At 42.6% G+C, this 17,093-nt stretch overlaps 4 protein-coding genes across 5 annotated transcripts; 1 reads left to right on the forward strand and 3 right to left on the reverse strand.

Annotated features, from left to right (window-relative positions):
- Nucleotides 1-518: 518 nt before the first annotated feature.
- Nucleotides 519-1,506, reverse strand: LOC118516451 (fibrinogen C domain-containing protein 1-like). Its single transcript, XM_036062347.1, is given in 3 exon segments — nucleotides 519-712; nucleotides 779-1,218; nucleotides 1,221-1,506. Coding segments are annotated over 3 exon segments (813 nt in total). The 5' UTR covers nucleotides 1,464-1,506; the 3' UTR covers nucleotides 519-582.
- A 2,327-nt stretch (nucleotides 1,507-3,833) lies between these two features.
- LOC118516454 (ficolin-2-like) lies at nucleotides 3,834-4,939 on the reverse strand. Its single transcript, XM_036062350.1, has 2 exons — nucleotides 4,111-4,939; nucleotides 3,834-4,026 (listed from the first exon to the last, which is right to left on the reverse strand). Exons 1-2 carry the CDS (start codon nucleotides 4,890-4,892, stop codon nucleotides 3,897-3,899), a joined length of 912 nt encoding a protein of 303 aa, XP_035918243.1. The 5' UTR covers nucleotides 4,893-4,939; the 3' UTR covers nucleotides 3,834-3,896.
- Nucleotides 4,940-6,689: 1,750 nt separating this feature from the next.
- LOC118516449 (ficolin-2-like) lies at nucleotides 6,690-8,382 on the reverse strand. Its single transcript, XM_036062345.1, has 2 exons — nucleotides 7,316-8,382; nucleotides 6,690-7,246 (listed from the first exon to the last, which is right to left on the reverse strand). The coding sequence occupies exons 1-2, from the start codon at nucleotides 8,287-8,289 to the stop codon at nucleotides 7,117-7,119; spliced, it is 1,104 nt and encodes a 367-aa protein (XP_035918238.1). The 5' UTR covers nucleotides 8,290-8,382; the 3' UTR covers nucleotides 6,690-7,116.
- A 672-nt stretch (nucleotides 8,383-9,054) lies between these two features.
- LOC118516452 (60S ribosomal protein L15) lies at nucleotides 9,055-10,400 on the forward strand. Of its 2 annotated transcripts, none has more exons than XM_036062348.1 (3): nucleotides 9,055-9,134; nucleotides 9,407-9,739; nucleotides 9,992-10,400. In XM_036062348.1, the coding sequence occupies exons 2-3, from the start codon at nucleotides 9,431-9,433 to the stop codon at nucleotides 10,295-10,297; spliced, it is 615 nt and encodes a 204-aa protein (XP_035918241.1). In that variant the 5' UTR covers nucleotides 9,055-9,134; nucleotides 9,407-9,430; the 3' UTR covers nucleotides 10,298-10,400. The 2 variants fall into 2 exon arrangements, with proteins under 2 accessions (XP_035918241.1, XP_035918242.1); XM_036062349.1 differs by having other exon boundaries at nucleotides 9,111-9,277.
- Nucleotides 10,401-17,093: the final 6,693 nt, after the last annotated feature.

The raw sequence follows: 17,093 nt of genomic DNA on the forward strand, positions 1-17,093 counted from the left end.
TACTTGTCCCCGAGAGCTTGGATTAGCTTACAACACAAAAATCAGCACCCTCAAGACACGGACAAACACACAACGAGATTCTATCGTCGTGCGTAAAGATATGCTTATGTTGAGGTTTAAGGTTACCGCGAAAGGGGGGTCCTAAACTGTTGTAAGCAAGGAGAAGCTGGCAAGGGTGGCCTTTCACGAGCACGTGTTCTATCAAGGTGGCTTAAAACGAAAATACCGAAAATTCAAACACATTCACATGGCTTACTCGATTGCAGGTGGACGTGCCAGATGAGTGGTAGAAGCGTAGCTCGCACCCAGCAGCATTCTAATTAAAAGCAAAACATTTTGCATTTTGTTTAATCTCTGCTTATTCCTGTAACCACCAAAGAGAATGTACTAGCAGCTGAGATTCACTTCAGCAAGGGGTGGTAAATGCAGCGATGGAATAGTTGAATTTTCAAGCGTTCTCTGTGCTACAGCATTTAGAGGATTTCAGAACTTCACCAGAATTCATACAACATTTGCTCTTTTACAGCACGCGTTATTCTTTGCAACTAACTTTATTTTAAAAATTGTTATATCGAAAGTTTACTAAGCACGTGTTGGTCTTATCATCATTTTAGCTGACTTCAGCGCATAGTGGTGCCCTCGAAAGCTGGACCATTCCATTGCGGTAGCATATTCCGCCGTTTTTCCTCGCAGATATTTTCCGTTCAGATTGCTGTGGAAAATACATTTGAAACATTTTATAAATTCAGCTTCACAACTTCAGCCCGCCGGTTCGTACCTGGAATGACAGTTGCTGTACCACCATGCTCCAGCAAACGTAACAGCGCACTGGTTTTCCCACGTATCGTTATCCGCATCGAACGTGGAAAACTTCATCCCTTTCGTGCCACTGAAGGAATCTCCTGCCGTTCCCGAATATCCACCCATCTTCGTGACAACGTACTTCTGATCCTCGTGACCAATTTCGAACAGATCGTATTTTGCAATCGTACTGTTACCTTCGAAATCTTCCAGCAGCACTATCAGCTCATGCGGCCGGGACACTGTTAGCTGATAAATGCGATCCAACCCCAGCCAGAACTCGCCGTCCAGATTTCCAAACCCATGCTTGTACTCCTTCCAATTTCGATAGAAGTTTGTCGATCCATCAAACCGATGCTGTATCACAACCCATCCACCCGAATCGTACTCCTGATCGCACAGCACAGTGATCGGATCCTTGAAAGGCTTTCCGGTTGAATCTTGTACACACCGGATGCGGGAACTGCACTGCAGAATTTGTACTCACTACTATTTTCCATCAGTTGTGCCGTCTGAGTGAGGCGATCTTCAAGCAATTTTAATTTCGTCATGATCATTTCGAACGCAAACCCATCTTTAACCACACTTGATGTTTCGGAGCTTGGCTCACACTGTACGCCAACACTGAGCGTTAGCGCAAATAGGAGGCTAACCTTGAGCATGTTGATAACACTGGCAAAACTGGTGCAATGACGCTATGAGACGAAATGTTGACCCTCTTATATCGATAATATGCTCGACGAGAAAGTCAAAATTGCCGCTGAGGACAAAAATCATCATATCACAGGAAGCATACAAGTTGCAATCGGCTGGCTCGTTACGGACTGTAGGCAATGATGCATCTCTAAGGGGGAAGAAAAGTATCACAATCGTCTTAAGTCCAACCAATTACCCGGTGTAAAAATGAGTTTTAGAGATTAAATACATTTACACTTCTATTTTTTCCATTGAGTGCTATTTTATCTTTCCGTGGAACACCTTTATAAACCTGAGCCACTTGATGCTTTCTAACAACATTTTTATCAAATTTAGATCTTATCAGCTATTCACTTTACACTTAAGAGTTACTCTGAGAACTCACTCAATCATCTTTTTAATTTTTTTAAAGTACACGCGCAACATGTATTCAGAACGATGCTTTGCTGAAACATTCAGTTCTGAACCACGCGTGTTATTATCGGGTTACGGATCTTTTCACGGCTTCACCCAGACGCTTCGGGGAGTCACAGTGGTTGGAGTTTCCAGTTATCAGAATGAAGTAGACACGCTGCTTTTTTTGGATCCACGCTTCAATGCTGTTTAATGTACAATTGCTCAATGTAGAAGACATAGTAATAATCGTTACGATCAATAATTGATTCGTTATCTTATGTGTTCCAGTCGCATGCGATTAAGATCTTAGTACTCAAGATTCTGATGCTGAGATTTGCCCAGGTTCTCCTCAGTAGAGCGTGTAATGATCGTGTGTACTTGTTTGAAGTACTTATTAATGCTGATGCTGCTGTCGTCTCACTAGCTCATACAGTAAAAGATGATAAATGTTTTGGAGTTAACAAGAGTAGCAATTTTTAAACTTCAAACAGCTCATTAGTCATCAGGCACGGTTTAGACTGAATATGTGCATTCTTTCTGAATATGTTGCTTTATTATTCCCTTGCGGAGGAATATGTGATTTAGACTGTAGCGGCACTTGAACATTTACAACCCATGAGTAGTGGTCTTCAAGCCTATAACGGGGGCTTAACACAACAAATAGAAGTCTTTAAGTACTCTCTTTCTTTAAAAAAAAGGTAATTCTGCTAGCACAAAGTAGCTGTTCATATTATTAGTTTGTTCTTCGCACTCACAATCCCATCCACCACCGTCTGGCCAGCTTGTGATCATACTAAATCAGCATATTCCAAAATTGAGCTAACCCAGCAGCAGTACAGTGATTTGGGACGTAGGGGATTGCGAAATTCAGAGGACAGACGGATAATAAAGCCAAGCGTTTTCTTAACTTTATGGAGAGCATTCTCTATGCGATCACTAAAAGAAAACCCTAGATTCTTAGCAGACGTAACTCTACTTAATTTGGTTCCGCAAAAGGAAAAGTCCTACAGTATTTTGGAAGACAAGCGACCAAGCGATACAGCACAACACTTATCGGGGCAAAGCACAAGACCGTTGGACAACACCAGGAATGTCTCACGCTTTTCAGGGCCAATCGAAGGAAATTTACACTTTCGCTCTACCGATTAACGCTTCAGACTGACCGGTATCCAAATAAACTCTTCAGACTATGTCCTTTGATCCTGTGAGTTTGCTAGGCCTGATCGCTCCACACGATCAATGGACCCCCTTCGCCGTAGATCATCGCCGCCATGTAATAACTGTTGGAGGCCCCAACTGCACTGTGTAGCAACCATGCTTGGATACATGGTTTATGCTGCCCAACAGTGCCCTTAAGACCCCATGCACAGGGTATGTCGGCCTACTGCGCTGTTGAGTAGCCCTGCTTTAGTAGAATTTTCCACCTTGCCACAACACTAGTTACAACCACCAAAGTTAAATATTCATCCAAGAAGAGTTTTCCCTATTTAATTTCTTACAGCCCGATTCTCAGATTTGGGATACGGCTTACGCTTTAAATTGATAGGTGAAAGCTGTGCTTCAAGGAACAACTCGATCATATCGTGCCAAAGTACAACCAATAGCTAGGGTTAGTTACAAACATGACGCATAGCTAGGATTAAAGATCCACGATCCGCTCTGAGCCAAGTCGTTATACTGCATCCTGGTACGATCACTAACGATCAGTGTGGTGGGCTTCATCGACCCGAACCTTGGCTCCATTCAACGCAGAGCTACGTTCAGTCACGGAGCCTCAGGCCTTGCTTGACTCGCGTGACCCTTTGATCTGCATGTGTCGACTCCTCAACTCCGGGAGGTCAATTTCAGAAACAAACCAATCTGTTAAGTATTAAAAATGTCTGTAACACATTATAAATATCCGTCCGTCCATTTTAAATAAAAGAAACAAACAAACGAAGTGTTCTGCAAAACAATGCATTAAACGATTCACAGTTTATTATCACGCGAGAAGCTGCAAAATCTCATGATGCTTTAGGTCTTATCATCATTTTAGCCGACTTCAGCGAATAATAGTGTCCTCGGAACTTTTCCCACACCATACCAGTGGCATATTCCTTCGTTGGTCCGCGCAGGTATTTTCCGTTCAGATTGCTGTTGGATTTTGAGAAAAAGAGGCAATACAATCATATACTTTAGAGAGGTGTGTGACTATGACTGGAGTAAAACTGTAGTTACCTGCTATGACATGCACTGTACCACCATGCTCCAGCAAACGTAACAGCGCACTGGTTTTCCCACGTATCATTATCCTGATCGAACGTGGAAAACTTCATTCCCTTCACATTCCCAAGGCAATCTCCTGCCGGGCCCGAATATCCATCTATCCTCGTTAGGTTATACTTCTGATGCTCGTCTCCAATTTCGAACCGATCGTACCACGCAAACGTTTTGTTGCCTTCGAAATCTTCCAGCAGCACTATCAGCTCATGCGGCCGGGACACTGTCAGTTGATAAATACGATCCAACCCCAGCCAGAACTCGCCATCCAGATTTCCAAATCCATGCTTGTACTCCTTCCAATTTCGATAGAAGTTTGTCGATCCATCAAACCGATGCTGTATCACAACCCATCCACCCGAATCGTACTCCTGATCGCACAGCACAGTGATCGGTTCTTTGAAGGGCTTTTCCGGTTGAATCTTGTACACACCGGATGATGGTGCCTTTTGGCAGGAGCTGTACACCGTCTCCACCGTATGGTTGTAGACCGGCAGGGACGTCGTATTGCACTGGGGCTGCTGCAAGCTTTCGATCAGGGCGCTTAAATTGCTTAGCTTACTTTCAATTAGAAGCTCCCGTTCCATGAGACGATATTCCAGCGTGTTCAGCTTGTTCAGAACCAACCCGAACGCATATCCACATTCTTCGACCGTCAAGCGTACGGGTTTGGAGGCGTTCTGCGCGGCGAGCTGATCACACCACAACAGGACGACTACAAGCAAACACTTTTTAAGCATGATGTGACCACAATAATTCACGTACGTGCACTGTTCATGACGCTAAAGTGCATCTGTTTTATATAGATACATCCAACCGAGCCGAGCGCCTTATTTCTCAATGAATTTTTTTGCGAAGAGGTCACCCCACTGTGATAAGCAATCTTATCTGCGCGTGTATTTGCCATCGCTTGTTTTGTGTAGTAAAAATCCCCTTCTGTTTTACAGACCGCACATTTTACCGCACGATAATTAATTTGATCGTCTTGTAAGAACACGTAAGTGTTCTTAGTAAGCGTAAGTGGTTTTTAGCTCTTAAGCACTAATTAGCTGTGTTTGATTTCTATCTTTGGCGAATTACCTTTCGCTTATCATGTTGTCACATACAATAAAGCACGCCACACCTTTGTCAATCTAAGAATTAACAAAGGTTGATTTTTTTCTCTTTCTTGGGTATTATCATCATTTTCAACCATTTTCAATCCATGGCCCTTAGAACGATTGGACCAAGTCTTCTTGTTCTGCTTTGGCATTACGACGTCAAACGGTTTCAGGACTGCAATTTCTGACTTTCTGTGGCTTGGCATTATCCGTAGCTGGATAGTCAAGTCCAGCGTCCAGAGTCCAGGGAGGCGGTCTGGATGGGATTTGATCCCCAGATACCTGCCATGTAAAGACCGGCGCCGCTGTCGCCTCAGCCACCTTCTTTAGTGTACTCGTAAGAATCACCCGTCGTTCCTGAACCCCATCCTATTTCTGAAAGAGCATTGTTCTGATCTTCATTGCCTATCTCGAGCTGATCATATTTTACAGATGCCCTTATTGTTCTTCAATAGAACCACTGGAATTGATGGGAACCTGACACTTGCCAACTGATTTTCTATCCATCGAAAAGAACTTGTTGGATTATGTTGCACCACGGTAAGATCTAATGGAGTGAATTCTGCCGGTTAAACCAGTTCACTAGAAGTTGTGCAGTCGAGGAAAGTCATTTGACGCTTTGTAAACCAGTGTTAATCGTTAAACTGAGAATCTAAGATATCAATCTTGCTCCTCAAGTCCTCAAGTTTGATATCAAGCAACGAAGTATTTGACGTTGGATTATCTAATTCACAGTACACCTTTCAAATCAGATGTAGATCAGTATCACCGCTAGAAACAAAAGACACAAAACTCCCAACTTCAACATGATCGTACCTCAACCGATCGTAAATATTTTGTAGTCAAGATTTGATATTCAAATTTAGGCTTAATTTAGCTGTAGGTTGCTCAAAACTCGATCGCCGCTAATGATGGAGAGCGCTATCTACAGAGACCGAGAGTGGTAGTCAAGATATTTAAAGGCCTCGAGCGGAATGGCAGTTGAGCGGCCCTTCTAATTGTGATGTTTGAGGGAAACAACAGGATATCCCTGACCGACGAGGCCCCGAGCGGCCGCTCCTTCCGCTCCTATGCTGATGCGCCACTGCAGAGACCAGAATAATGTCGATCGCTTTCGCTCGACGAATGGCGTTACCGAGTAACGGCGTTACAGTGCAGGATCTCGCTGGGTTGGGCGAGTATGCATTCACTACAGCTCATATTTTCTTAACTTTCCAATTGTGCTTTACAAAATGCATTTACAACACTTAGTGATTTTTTTTCTTAAATCTTCTTCTAGCTATTCTTATCGTTTCATTACATCCATATTACGGGAGTTTTCAGTTGATAAGGCAATAGCATCCATTTTTATGGAAGGCTTCTCCGATGAAATGGCAAATACAGGTAGTTGATATGGAAACGGCTTCAGATGACAGGGAAATCAAATACTTTTTATTTTAATTTATTGTAATACGTCAGTATGACAATATGATGACTCAATAAATCGATGGCAATTTATCGATGATAATTTGGGGATAGCTTTGACCCTCCTGGGCGTATGCAAGGGCATGTGGTGGAATCAACATCATCTTCATGGTTTAAATTTGGGAATTGAAGCATCAACTGGCTTATCATGTGACAACATTTACGCTGGATTCACTCTTCTTTTACTCACCATGATCGCCCTTTTATGCTCGACATGTTTCAATTTTATTTATAAAACCTTTTTATGTTTCCATTAATTCAATAATTCAAATTTAATAATTGTTTTTTTTTTATTCAAATAGTTCTTCAAATGAAACATACAATAAAAATTAACTATCTAGCAATACGATCGGTCAGGTCCTTCTAACTTCTTCTAACTAATTGAGTACACACATCGTTATCAGTTAGATTTAGGTCTAATCATCATTTTGGAGCTTTTCAACGAATAATGATAGCCGCCAAACGATTTCCAAACCATACCCGTTGCATATTCTTCCGTATGTCCCCGCAAATATTTCCCATTGAGGTTGCTGAAAGAATGAAACATTAAACAATTGCTCTTTAACTCATCTACAGCTAACACCACGAGATGCACTTACCTCTGATGACAGCCTGCATACCACCATGCACCATGGTAAACTGAGGCACAGTTAGTGGTGTGTGAATCATTGTCCGAATCGAACGTAGAAAACTTCATGGCTTTTGCACCTCCCAATGAGTCGCCTGCCGTGCCCGAATAGCCGTCTAGCACGTTGAGCGCATACTTTTCGTGTTCGTTTCCTATTTGAAACTGGTCGTACTTTGCGTGTGTTTTGTTGCCCTCGAAATCCTCCAAAAGAACCACCAGCTCATGAGGTTCCGCATTAGTCAGCTGATGTATACGATCCAACCCCAGCCAAAACTCACCGTCCAGATTGCCAAACCCATCCTTGTACTCCTGCCATTCGCGGTAGAAATTCAGTGATCCATCGAACCGATGCTGTATCACAGTCCATCCGCCTGATTCGTACTCTTGATCACACAACACAGTTATGGCTTTCTTAAAAGGCTTTTCCGGTTGAATCGTGTACACTCCGGACACTAGAAAAGGTATCTTGTTGCAGGACTTGTAGCTGTGATCGATTCCTCCTAGACTTCCTCCATTGAGCGTGAGTATCGTTGAATTACCACAGCGCTGGGAAAGATACTGATCTTTCCACTGGTTTTTCGCTCTCAACAGCTTCTGTTCAGTGAGCACACTTGTAAGATCACTCTGGATTGCGGTGAGATTTTTCGCAATGTACTTTCCATTTAGTTTGAGCTGATTTGCCGTTTCTTCCGTTTGCTGTGCCGTCCAAGCAAGGCTCTCGACATTTTTAATAAGATTTTCTATTTTGGCGCTCAGTACTGTTATCTTTTCCTCTGTTTCCATATTATGTACGATGAATTGATGCTCCAGTAGTTGCAACTTCACCAAAATCATTTCGAACGCGAATCCACTTGATGACGTATTGAGCGGTGCGGTTGAATCACACTGGGGCGCTACCAGACTGCACAACAGTAGAAAGGTTAGCAGGCAAAGCTTCCGCGACATTATGATAGGCCAAGCTCAACCACGCAACTGACTGAACGGCTGCCAAGCTGAGCTGATTATGTTGAGATGTGCTGACGAATCTACTTAAATAAAGCATGAAATTGGATGTGAAGAAAATCTTTCAGCCCATTCCTGGAATTAAAATTTTGAGACTGTGTTCAAGACTGATACAGGAATTACACCCTGAATAGCACTCGGTCTGGTTAGAGATAACTGTTGATGATAAATCTTTTGTTTCATCCACGCCAACCTAAGGTCTTGTTTTTGTCCCACAGTTTTTGTGTAGTTTTCAAGAGTTTTTTTGTGTTTTTGATATTGTAATTTCACATTTATTTCATAAAAATCTGTTTTATGTTCAAAAACAATTTAAAACAAAAACAATTGAAATTGAAACTGTTTGTCCCCAAAAAAAATCAAATTCTTTACATTTAACATTTTTCAATTCAACAACCGGCTGAATAACGGGTTTTATTGCAATTTGAAGTCATAGTTTGCAAGCAAAAGTATAGATGGCGCTGTCATCGGTAAGGTGAATTACAGAAAATCGTCGCCTTCGCCTTTTTGTAACACAACTATGTTTATTTCAGATATTTCAGCAAGATTTTGCTTTTAAGATGTATTTTTTTGTGCATAAATAACTGGGAATAAATAAATTTGTATAGTCAATACGATGTGATAATAAAATGAATTAAATTTGCTTTTCCAGTTTTCTATATTACTTTCATCAACACTTGAACTTACATCATAAACGCTTTTAATGACACATCGCCCCAAATGCACGCGGCTTCCTGTCATCGGCTTGCTGTCACCCTGGACCATTTCTTTTTCAGCGCATTGTCCACGAGGTAAGTCGCTCGAATCTGCTTTGCGAATGTAAATTATCATTTTTGTTTCTTTACCTCGTCATGTATCCCTCTCCTTGCTTGTTATTTTGATAAATCATCTGTAGAATTGTGTTCTAATCGTTGTTTATTTCTCTCTTTTGTAGGTTAGTATCTACAATTTCATCACACAACTTCCGGCTATGCCCAGCTACCGTCCGCCACTCTCGGCGAGCTGCGGTAGGATAGACCGATGATGTGACTTCTGATCAAAACTTGTTTGATTTCGTTGCTAGGGTCTATCCTCAATCGTTGTAAACATGGGGGCATACAGATACGTCCAGGAGCTGTACCGCAAGAAGCAGAGCGATGTGATGCGCTACCTGCTGCGTATTCGCGTTTGGCAGTACCGCCAAATGACCAGATTCCACCGTGCACCTCGTCCGTCCCGTCCGGACAAGGCCCGCCGCCTGGGATACAAGGCCAAGCAGGGCTACTCCATCTTCCGCATTCGTGTCCGCCGTGGTGGTCGCAAACGCCCGGTCCCCAAGGGTTGCACGTACGGCAAACCGAAGAGCCATGGTGTGAACCAGCTCAAGCCGTACCGCTGCTTGCAGTCCGTTGCTGAGGTAAGTGCAAGAAACCCCGCATGCTATCCAATGCCTGTGGCCAATGGCCGTGGTGAACACCTAACGTGAGCACTGTTCTGATGATAATTACCGTTTTTTCACGCGATGATCACGAATCAAATGAACCTAGAATACTTCCTTGGATGTCTGACACATAACCTCACAAAATGGCCACGCATTGTTTTGATGGCACCTGCTGCATATGACCACCATGCATTAATGTTGCTCTGCTCTCTTTACCGCCCTCGACAGGAACGTGTTGGTCGTCGTCTGGGAGGTCTGCGTGTACTGAACTCGTACTGGGTGGCTCAGGATGCTGCCCACAAGTACTACGAGGTCATCATGGTCGACCCGTCTCACAACGCCATCCGTCGTGACGCAAACGTGAACTGGGTTTGTAACGCCGTGCACAAGCATCGTGAGCTTCGTGGTCTCACCTCCGCTGGAAAGAGCTCGCGCGGTCTGGGCAAGGGCTACCGCTACTCCCAGACCATCGGAGGATCGCGTCGTGCCTGCTGGCGTCGCCGCAACCGCCTGCACATGCGACGATACCGTTAAGGTGAATCACATTTGTTTGTGGCAAGTTCGGTGGATAATTGGAAGGCAATTTGTATTTTCAATCCACGCAATAAAAACCCTCTGTTGGTAATAATCCAAATGATTCGGTTTGGAGTTGCGATGAAGCATTGTTTGTGGGGAAAGAAATCGTCCTATAACGGCTCGAGGCTGCCGGTAATTAAAACAGCCATGTCCAAACATGAAATATCTACAACATACGGTGTTTGATCTTAATCACCTGCCTTCTAACTTACTACTAATTAAAGTAAATGGTACATAAAGCTAGGATTGATTTGATTTCGTTCAAAGGAACTTGTACAAATCTTATTCACCTACTTAAATGTAACTTATTATTCACTGTTCATATTTTAAGTTCGTAAATTGAATGCATAGTTTTAGGTTAATTTTCATTTAAATTTTGCTATGGAATGTACCATTAAAAACCGCTAGTGTAAGTGCTTCATCAGAATTTAAGATTTTTTTCTGTGAAAGTCAAGAGTTAACATTTTGCACTCGACGTCCTTTTCATTGGCGCGAACCAGCAGCACCTTCAAAAGATTTTGACTTCGTATCAGTTGGTCCGTATCACAGGGGTTCACAGTGTAGGGGTGAGTAAGAGCACGACAAAATTAGTAGCTGATGGCAATACAATTGCATGGTAAAAGCACTGCTCTGGAGAGTGCCTTAAGAGACCACCTCTTGGTTTTTGCCAAGCGTATCCAAGGGTCACGCCATGGAACTTCATATCGGCTCGAATTGGTACTCGACCACTCACCTGGGGAAAGGATTTTTGAACATTTCATTTAGGATGTCCCTTTTGGCTACTAATACTACAGACGGTAACAGGTGCATCTGGTACATTCAGAAGTGCATACTCACTCGTAATTTGCCACATTAATTGTACTCAACGCTAAGAAGTTACACAATACATTTCTTAGTTGATGTTTTCAAGAGGTTTTTTTACGGGACTTCCAATATTTTTGGATGAAGATTGATCTCTTTAGATTATAAACAAAACCTGCGGAGCTCGATTCTATTAGTTTGAAACAAACTATTTGTTTTAACATCTGTTCTCCTTTTCCTAGTTCTTTTTTACCATGTTAAGCCCTAGGTCAAATTGGCATTGCTTTCCATTTAACGGCTCGTCCCGGCAAGTTTTAAATTAACCCTTTTTCTATATAACAATAATTGCTATCGTTGTGCTTTGTTACAAAACAATTTATCCAACCATTGCTTTCCCCAGATCTACGATTATCCTGGCCGCCGATGTTCGCATACTGCTGTCCAGTCCCAACAAGAATCCATATCAAAAAAGTATCGGAAGCGCACTGATGGAGCAGGATTTATTTTAATCGGACACATGATTAAATTTCATTTTCAATTAAAAAAGTTACACCTCTCATGAACTTAATACCAAAAAGTTTAATTTTTAGTGATCTTCCTGCTGTCTTTGGTCTCTAAATTTTTTTATCATTTTTTTTTGTTTCAAACGACTTGCAACTTTGAATTATTCTAACAATTGTTTGAACTTTTGAAAGGAAGCACTTTTATGCAAAAAGATACCATTCGGTTAATTTTGTTGCAACAAAAGAAACACAGAGTTGAATCCTTTTCTACAGGCTTTATTGTTTTGTGCAAGAAAATAGTAACAATTTATGTGTGAAATTTAACGGAATTATATTTTGAGATACTGCACCATCATGTTAATGCAGCTCCATAAAATCCCTCCAAATCACAGAGCCACGAAATAGGCGATTTTTATTGGATGTTGTTGATAAGTCCCAATCAGACTGCCTCCTCATAAGCGGGACTGACTATCCAGCTAAAGGTAAATGCAAGTCAAGGAGGCCGAGACCTTTCAGGATCGCCAAAGAACGTGAAGAATAAGTTATAAAAGTACTTACTTACTTATCCGGCACTACATCCGCTTTGCAGTCTTGGCCTGCTACAACAATCCTCGGTAACGCTCACGGTTTAGCGCCGTCGTCTGCAGCTCCGTTATCTCGGCCGTTCTGGCGGACGCATCAACGCCATCACAATCCTCCCATCTCAGTTTAGGCCTACCACGCCTCCTCTGTCCGTGTGGACGGCCTAAAAGGACTTTACGGACTGGGTCGTACGGTATCATTCTCATGACGTGACTAGCCCACCGTGAGACCCTGGCGAGTCTAATTCGGTGCATGAGCGTGAGATCAACTTACAGCTCGTAGAGCTCGTCATGATAGCGCTCGCTAACACCAGATTGAAAAAAGAAAACCGGCAAGCCCTTGGTGGTAGGGCAGGGCCCCGAGAGTTTTCCATCCACCTTCACATGGCATGTGATGTTGGCCATAGTCATTCTTACAAGCCTGGTAAGCTTGGCCGGGATTCCATATGCTGTCATGTACGGCTTTAAGATCTATGAAGAGAGGGTAGGAGTGGAGCTGCTGCACTGCCATCTTCTCCAAGATTTGGTCAGTGGTTGATTTTACGTTACGTCCAATTATCGATCCTCGATCTTGTAGGATTGGGGAGAAAATCTTGTAGGCGGTAATACCCCTGTAATAACTGCACTCTAGCCTCTAGCCCTGCTTATATACGGGATAGATGATACCAGGATTTCAATCAAACGGCATCGATTCGCTATCACCTCAGTCGAATTTCATAATTTGTCGAATTTCCTGCTCGAGTGCGGCAACTCTGTTTTTGATCAGTTCGGCTACTATTCCGTTGGTGCCTGGTGCCTATACATTGTTGTTCTTGAGCCGACGGATAGCCTTCCGTGTCTTATCAATGGCAGCAAGATGGCAGTAGCATGATATCATCTGCTAGTGGAGACTCTAGCTGTTCGTTGAGCTGATTCGTTAGCAATTCATTAAAATATTGAGCCAATCGCGCGAGGACCCCTGGCTGGTAACTGATTAGATAGAGATATAGAATATATAGAAGAGGATCTTTAAAAAATGTTAATAAATACCTATAACAATTGGAGGACTGCCAAAGGGCAAGGATTTAATTTAAACCATATGAGAAAGCATGATTGTGAAAAAACTCCGAGGCATCCTCTAACTAGCATAAGGCATCAATACTTCAATTGTTAATTAGCTCATATCTGTTTGTTATTTATAAATTTTCTACCAACTTCTTAAAAATTATCAAAATGCCTAATATAATATTTAAAACTAAACTTTAATAATGCGACCACTTGCCTCTTACGGATGAACACGCACCCAAGAGTAACTCACTCATTCCCCAGGCTCTGAAACAGTTCATTCGTAGCGATCACTAGCGAAATGAACGCAAGTGCAATGTTGGGTGCCAGTGTTGGGAAATGTGAAGTCATCTCGGCACATGCTCAGACGATGCTGCATTTCGGCCGTAAGGGGAACAATGTTGGGCATCATCCTTACGAACGTTGTACGAATCGGGCTGTCCCGGAACAGGTCTCGGGTGCTCCATCGTGATCCAAAATGATGCTAGTGGTTCTAGGCCAATGGTTCGTTCAGCTTAGTCGCACGTTGGCGTAAGTGCGATGTGGACAGGATAAAGCGGATTTAGACGGATACCAAGGAAAACTCTATCAAAATACGTCAATACTGTTCCGTCAAAACACCATGCCTTTAGTTACCCCTTTTTTGATGCTGTGTTCGCATCAAATATATCTGTTTGAAGGTGATATGATCGAATAATATCGAATTGTCCTAACTCCAGTTTTTTAGAGGATAATAATGATGTTGCTGGGAAAAATTGATATAATAATCATTTGCTTTCGTGCAGGTGTAAAGCTGCATCGAAAAATAATTGGTAACGGGTTTGTTGGCTTTCATTAAACATGGCCCAAAGATAAAACTAGACTAATCGAGTGGATGGTGAGTTTTACCATAACTTTTCTCACAATCCTTCCCCATCCCAGACGATTGGAGTTGCGATGCAATGGGACACACTGGCCCCGGTCACTGGGTGCAGCACAATAACAGGTGCAAAGTGAAACGAGCATTTTCAGGGTTCGTTTACTTCTAATGAAAGCTTGCCCGCCCGGATTCCACGGCATTGCAGCGAACCATCTGACCGACCGACCGACCGACCCGGGCCGAGGTGTACCAGGTGGAAAGGGCTCGCGTAACAGGAAGCATCGTTTTCCATCGTTTTCCAGCATCATCGCGGTGAAGCAATCGTACGGTGAATTCTTTATTCTGCTCCCTCATCCTGTGCTCTCACCCTCGGCTAACTCGGTAACGGGTTCGTTCATTTGCCTCTTTTTTATCTTATTCTTCTTCTTCTGCTTCGCCCTACCCTACTGGGGTGGCCGTGAAAGCTGCAGCGGTGCATCATTTCTATACAGTTTTCTTTTTGCAAAGGGAAAGGGAAGATGGGCTTTCGGGCAATAGCGTGGGCACCGGAAGACCGGAAGACTCGGACAAAAGGGCCGCGTGTTGTCTGCTGCTCGTGTAAATGAAAATAATTTAATTGAAGCAAAATCGCTGCACTTTAATTAAATGCAAACAAGGCAGTGATTGTGAGTGTGCGGATAGTGGCGGTAGTATCGATTCGGTGCATGCTTTTGATGATCGACCGGCGTGGGAATATGCTCGGGCTCAGTGTTTAAAGAGGGCCGAGGATTCTGCTAAGCTATTTTGAATTATGATTTTGATTACGAGTTAGGATTTGTAATTATTATTATCATTAGGCTTAACAATAGCTGGTGTGTAAAACAAGATGTCCGAAAAGAGTTGCAAGAGTGGCACATTCGAAGATGCTCAGAACGCAAACAGCAATTGGACAGCATTTTTTGTCACAAAAACTCATGATTTGTCCCAAACTTTCTTTTACATCTTAGAAATGTGGATGAGCAAAAACGAAACGGACCAGTTAATTAAGCGAGTACGCTGGTGTCCCTTTTCCCGCAGCATAATACAGAAGGAAAAGCAGGGGGGAACCTTTGTAAGGAAATTGTTTATTATTTCTATTTGGCCAAAAACCCGTGTTTGCTGGCACAACAAAAGTGACATAATTAACCTTTTTGCTTTGGTAGATGGAAGCGCTTCCGGATGTGCCAGGCCGAGCAAGAGTGATTTGCTTCTGAGAAGATCCCGGATTCTTGGGACGCGCTTCTTAAAGCTCACCGACAAACCAACTTTCTTCCTGGTCAATGTTTCAGTCCAGAGCTCCGCTAGCTTTTTTCGCTGTAGGAAGTGCCTGGTCCGTAGCTGGTCCTGGATAATCTTGGAAAGGGGGAGAGATGCAACACCCCAATCGCGTGCATTAATTAATTGCTAGCTGCAAGCCTTATGTGCTGATGCATCGACAACATCTCTTTGATCGTGTGGCGGGAGCTGTGTTTGCTGAAGCGTGTCCGCACATTTCAGCGGGAAAATTCTAATCTTAATGCACAATTTCATTGTTGGTTGGGCCAACGGTCAGTGAAATATGTAAATTCTTCAAGGTACAAGCCGTGGGTTGCATTCATTGTGCTCTTATCGCTGTTAATCAATGGGCATTTCAATTCATGCGTAAAATATTTCACTTTGGTAGTAGCTTGCGTATCCTCAAGGAACAGAAGAAAAAAACATTAGGAGCCCCCATTCTGAAAGATCTAATCTAATTAATCAGCTACGGAAGGGGTTTACGGGGCGACAATTCTGCTAGTGACAGCTGAAGCACCTGTTGGCAAATAGCACATTGATTAAACATTCATTAAATGGCCAATGGTCTTTGAATGCTTGCGGCAGATGGTTAGTTAAAGGCGTTAAAGGCAAGTCGATTCGTATTATTACGTCCGAACACAGAGTTACCACGTGGAATATTTATATATCGGAAACTTAAAATCTGGTGTTTAGTGTTTAAAGCGAAGAATTGTTTTTGGACATAACATTCTTTAAAGTAGCAGCAATACGAAGCATCCTTGCAGCAAAGGGATTCCTGTAGGACGAGAGGATAGTTTCCGAAAGCACTTTTGAAATTCTTTCAGCAGCATTGGAATGAACCAACATGTCCAGATAAGCCAGCAGCGGGCAAGACGTCCCATGGTGAATGTGTGTCCCATTTTCATAGCCAGTATTTTCTCACCTGATAGCGTAAGGATTTATACATTTCATCGTAAATGATTAATACACACACAGCTGGTAGTTTGATGGAACCGGATTCAAGCATAAGTCTTTAAGAGTTCAACAATACCCAACAAGCCTGGGTGATAAATCTGAGTGGACATGGTTCCCTAGTTGGAACTTTTGATTTACACATCTCATGCTAATCTGGGCGAGGGTGAGCTGAGTTAGATAGTAGTCCTCCCGGTAGCGAATAAATCCTTATTCCATTTATTTTTATCTTCCTGGAAAGCTTTTAATGACTTGCAAAACTGGAACAAACTGTTTGCTTAAGTTTGGAAAATCTGGCATATTTATGGCATAATTGTTGGAAATCTGACGTAAAATTTGGAAAACAATATGGTGCTACAAAACTAATTTTAAAAAGACACATCTCCATGGTCTCTCATCGAATTTAGGTTTTATATGATTTTTTCAATCTCGAGACAATCGTAATATTTAGAAATTTATCATCTGGCACTTCATTGGCGCCTCTTTATCCCTTCTGCAACTCTATTTCATTGGAACGGATTTAGACAGTTGAATTATTGTAATACTAGAAGCTCAGCGGCGCCAGTCTCCACACGGCAGAGCCGAGGGTCAACTCCCATCTGGACCGTTCCCCCGTAGTGAGGATTGATTATCCAACTACACAGTATCAATGGCAGGCATGACCTGAGAGGTCGTAAGTACAAAAAGAAGAAAAATAAGAAGAATTTCTTAAACATTTTACC

This window comes from Anopheles stephensi, unplaced genomic scaffold (assembly GCF_013141755.1).
Source record: "Anopheles stephensi strain Indian unplaced genomic scaffold, UCI_ANSTEP_V1.0 ucontig296, whole genome shotgun sequence".
In the NCBI taxonomy this organism is placed as follows: Eukaryota; Metazoa; Arthropoda; class Insecta; order Diptera; family Culicidae; genus Anopheles; species Anopheles stephensi.

Coding starts and splice junctions, on each gene's coding strand:
- LOC118516449 (XM_036062345.1), bottom strand. CDS start 8,289: ATGTCGCGGAAGCTTTGCCTGCTAACCTTTCTACTGTTGTGCAGTCTG. Junction 7,247..7,315: donor TATGCAGGCTGTCATCAGAG/GTAAGTGCATCT, acceptor TCATTCTTTCAG/CAACCTCAATGGGAAATATT.
- LOC118516452 (XM_036062348.1), top strand. CDS start 9,431: ATGGGGGCATACAGATACGTCCAGGAGCTGTACCGCAAGAAGCAGAGC. Junction 9,740..9,991: donor GCTTGCAGTCCGTTGCTGAG/GTAAGTGCAAGA, acceptor CGCCCTCGACAG/GAACGTGTTGGTCGTCGTCT.
- LOC118516454 (XM_036062350.1), bottom strand. CDS start 4,892: ATGCTTAAAAAGTGTTTGCTTGTAGTCGTCCTGTTGTGGTGTGATCAG. Junction 4,027..4,110: donor TACAGTGCATGTCATAGCAG/GTAACTACAGTT, acceptor AAAATCCAACAG/CAATCTGAACGGAAAATACC.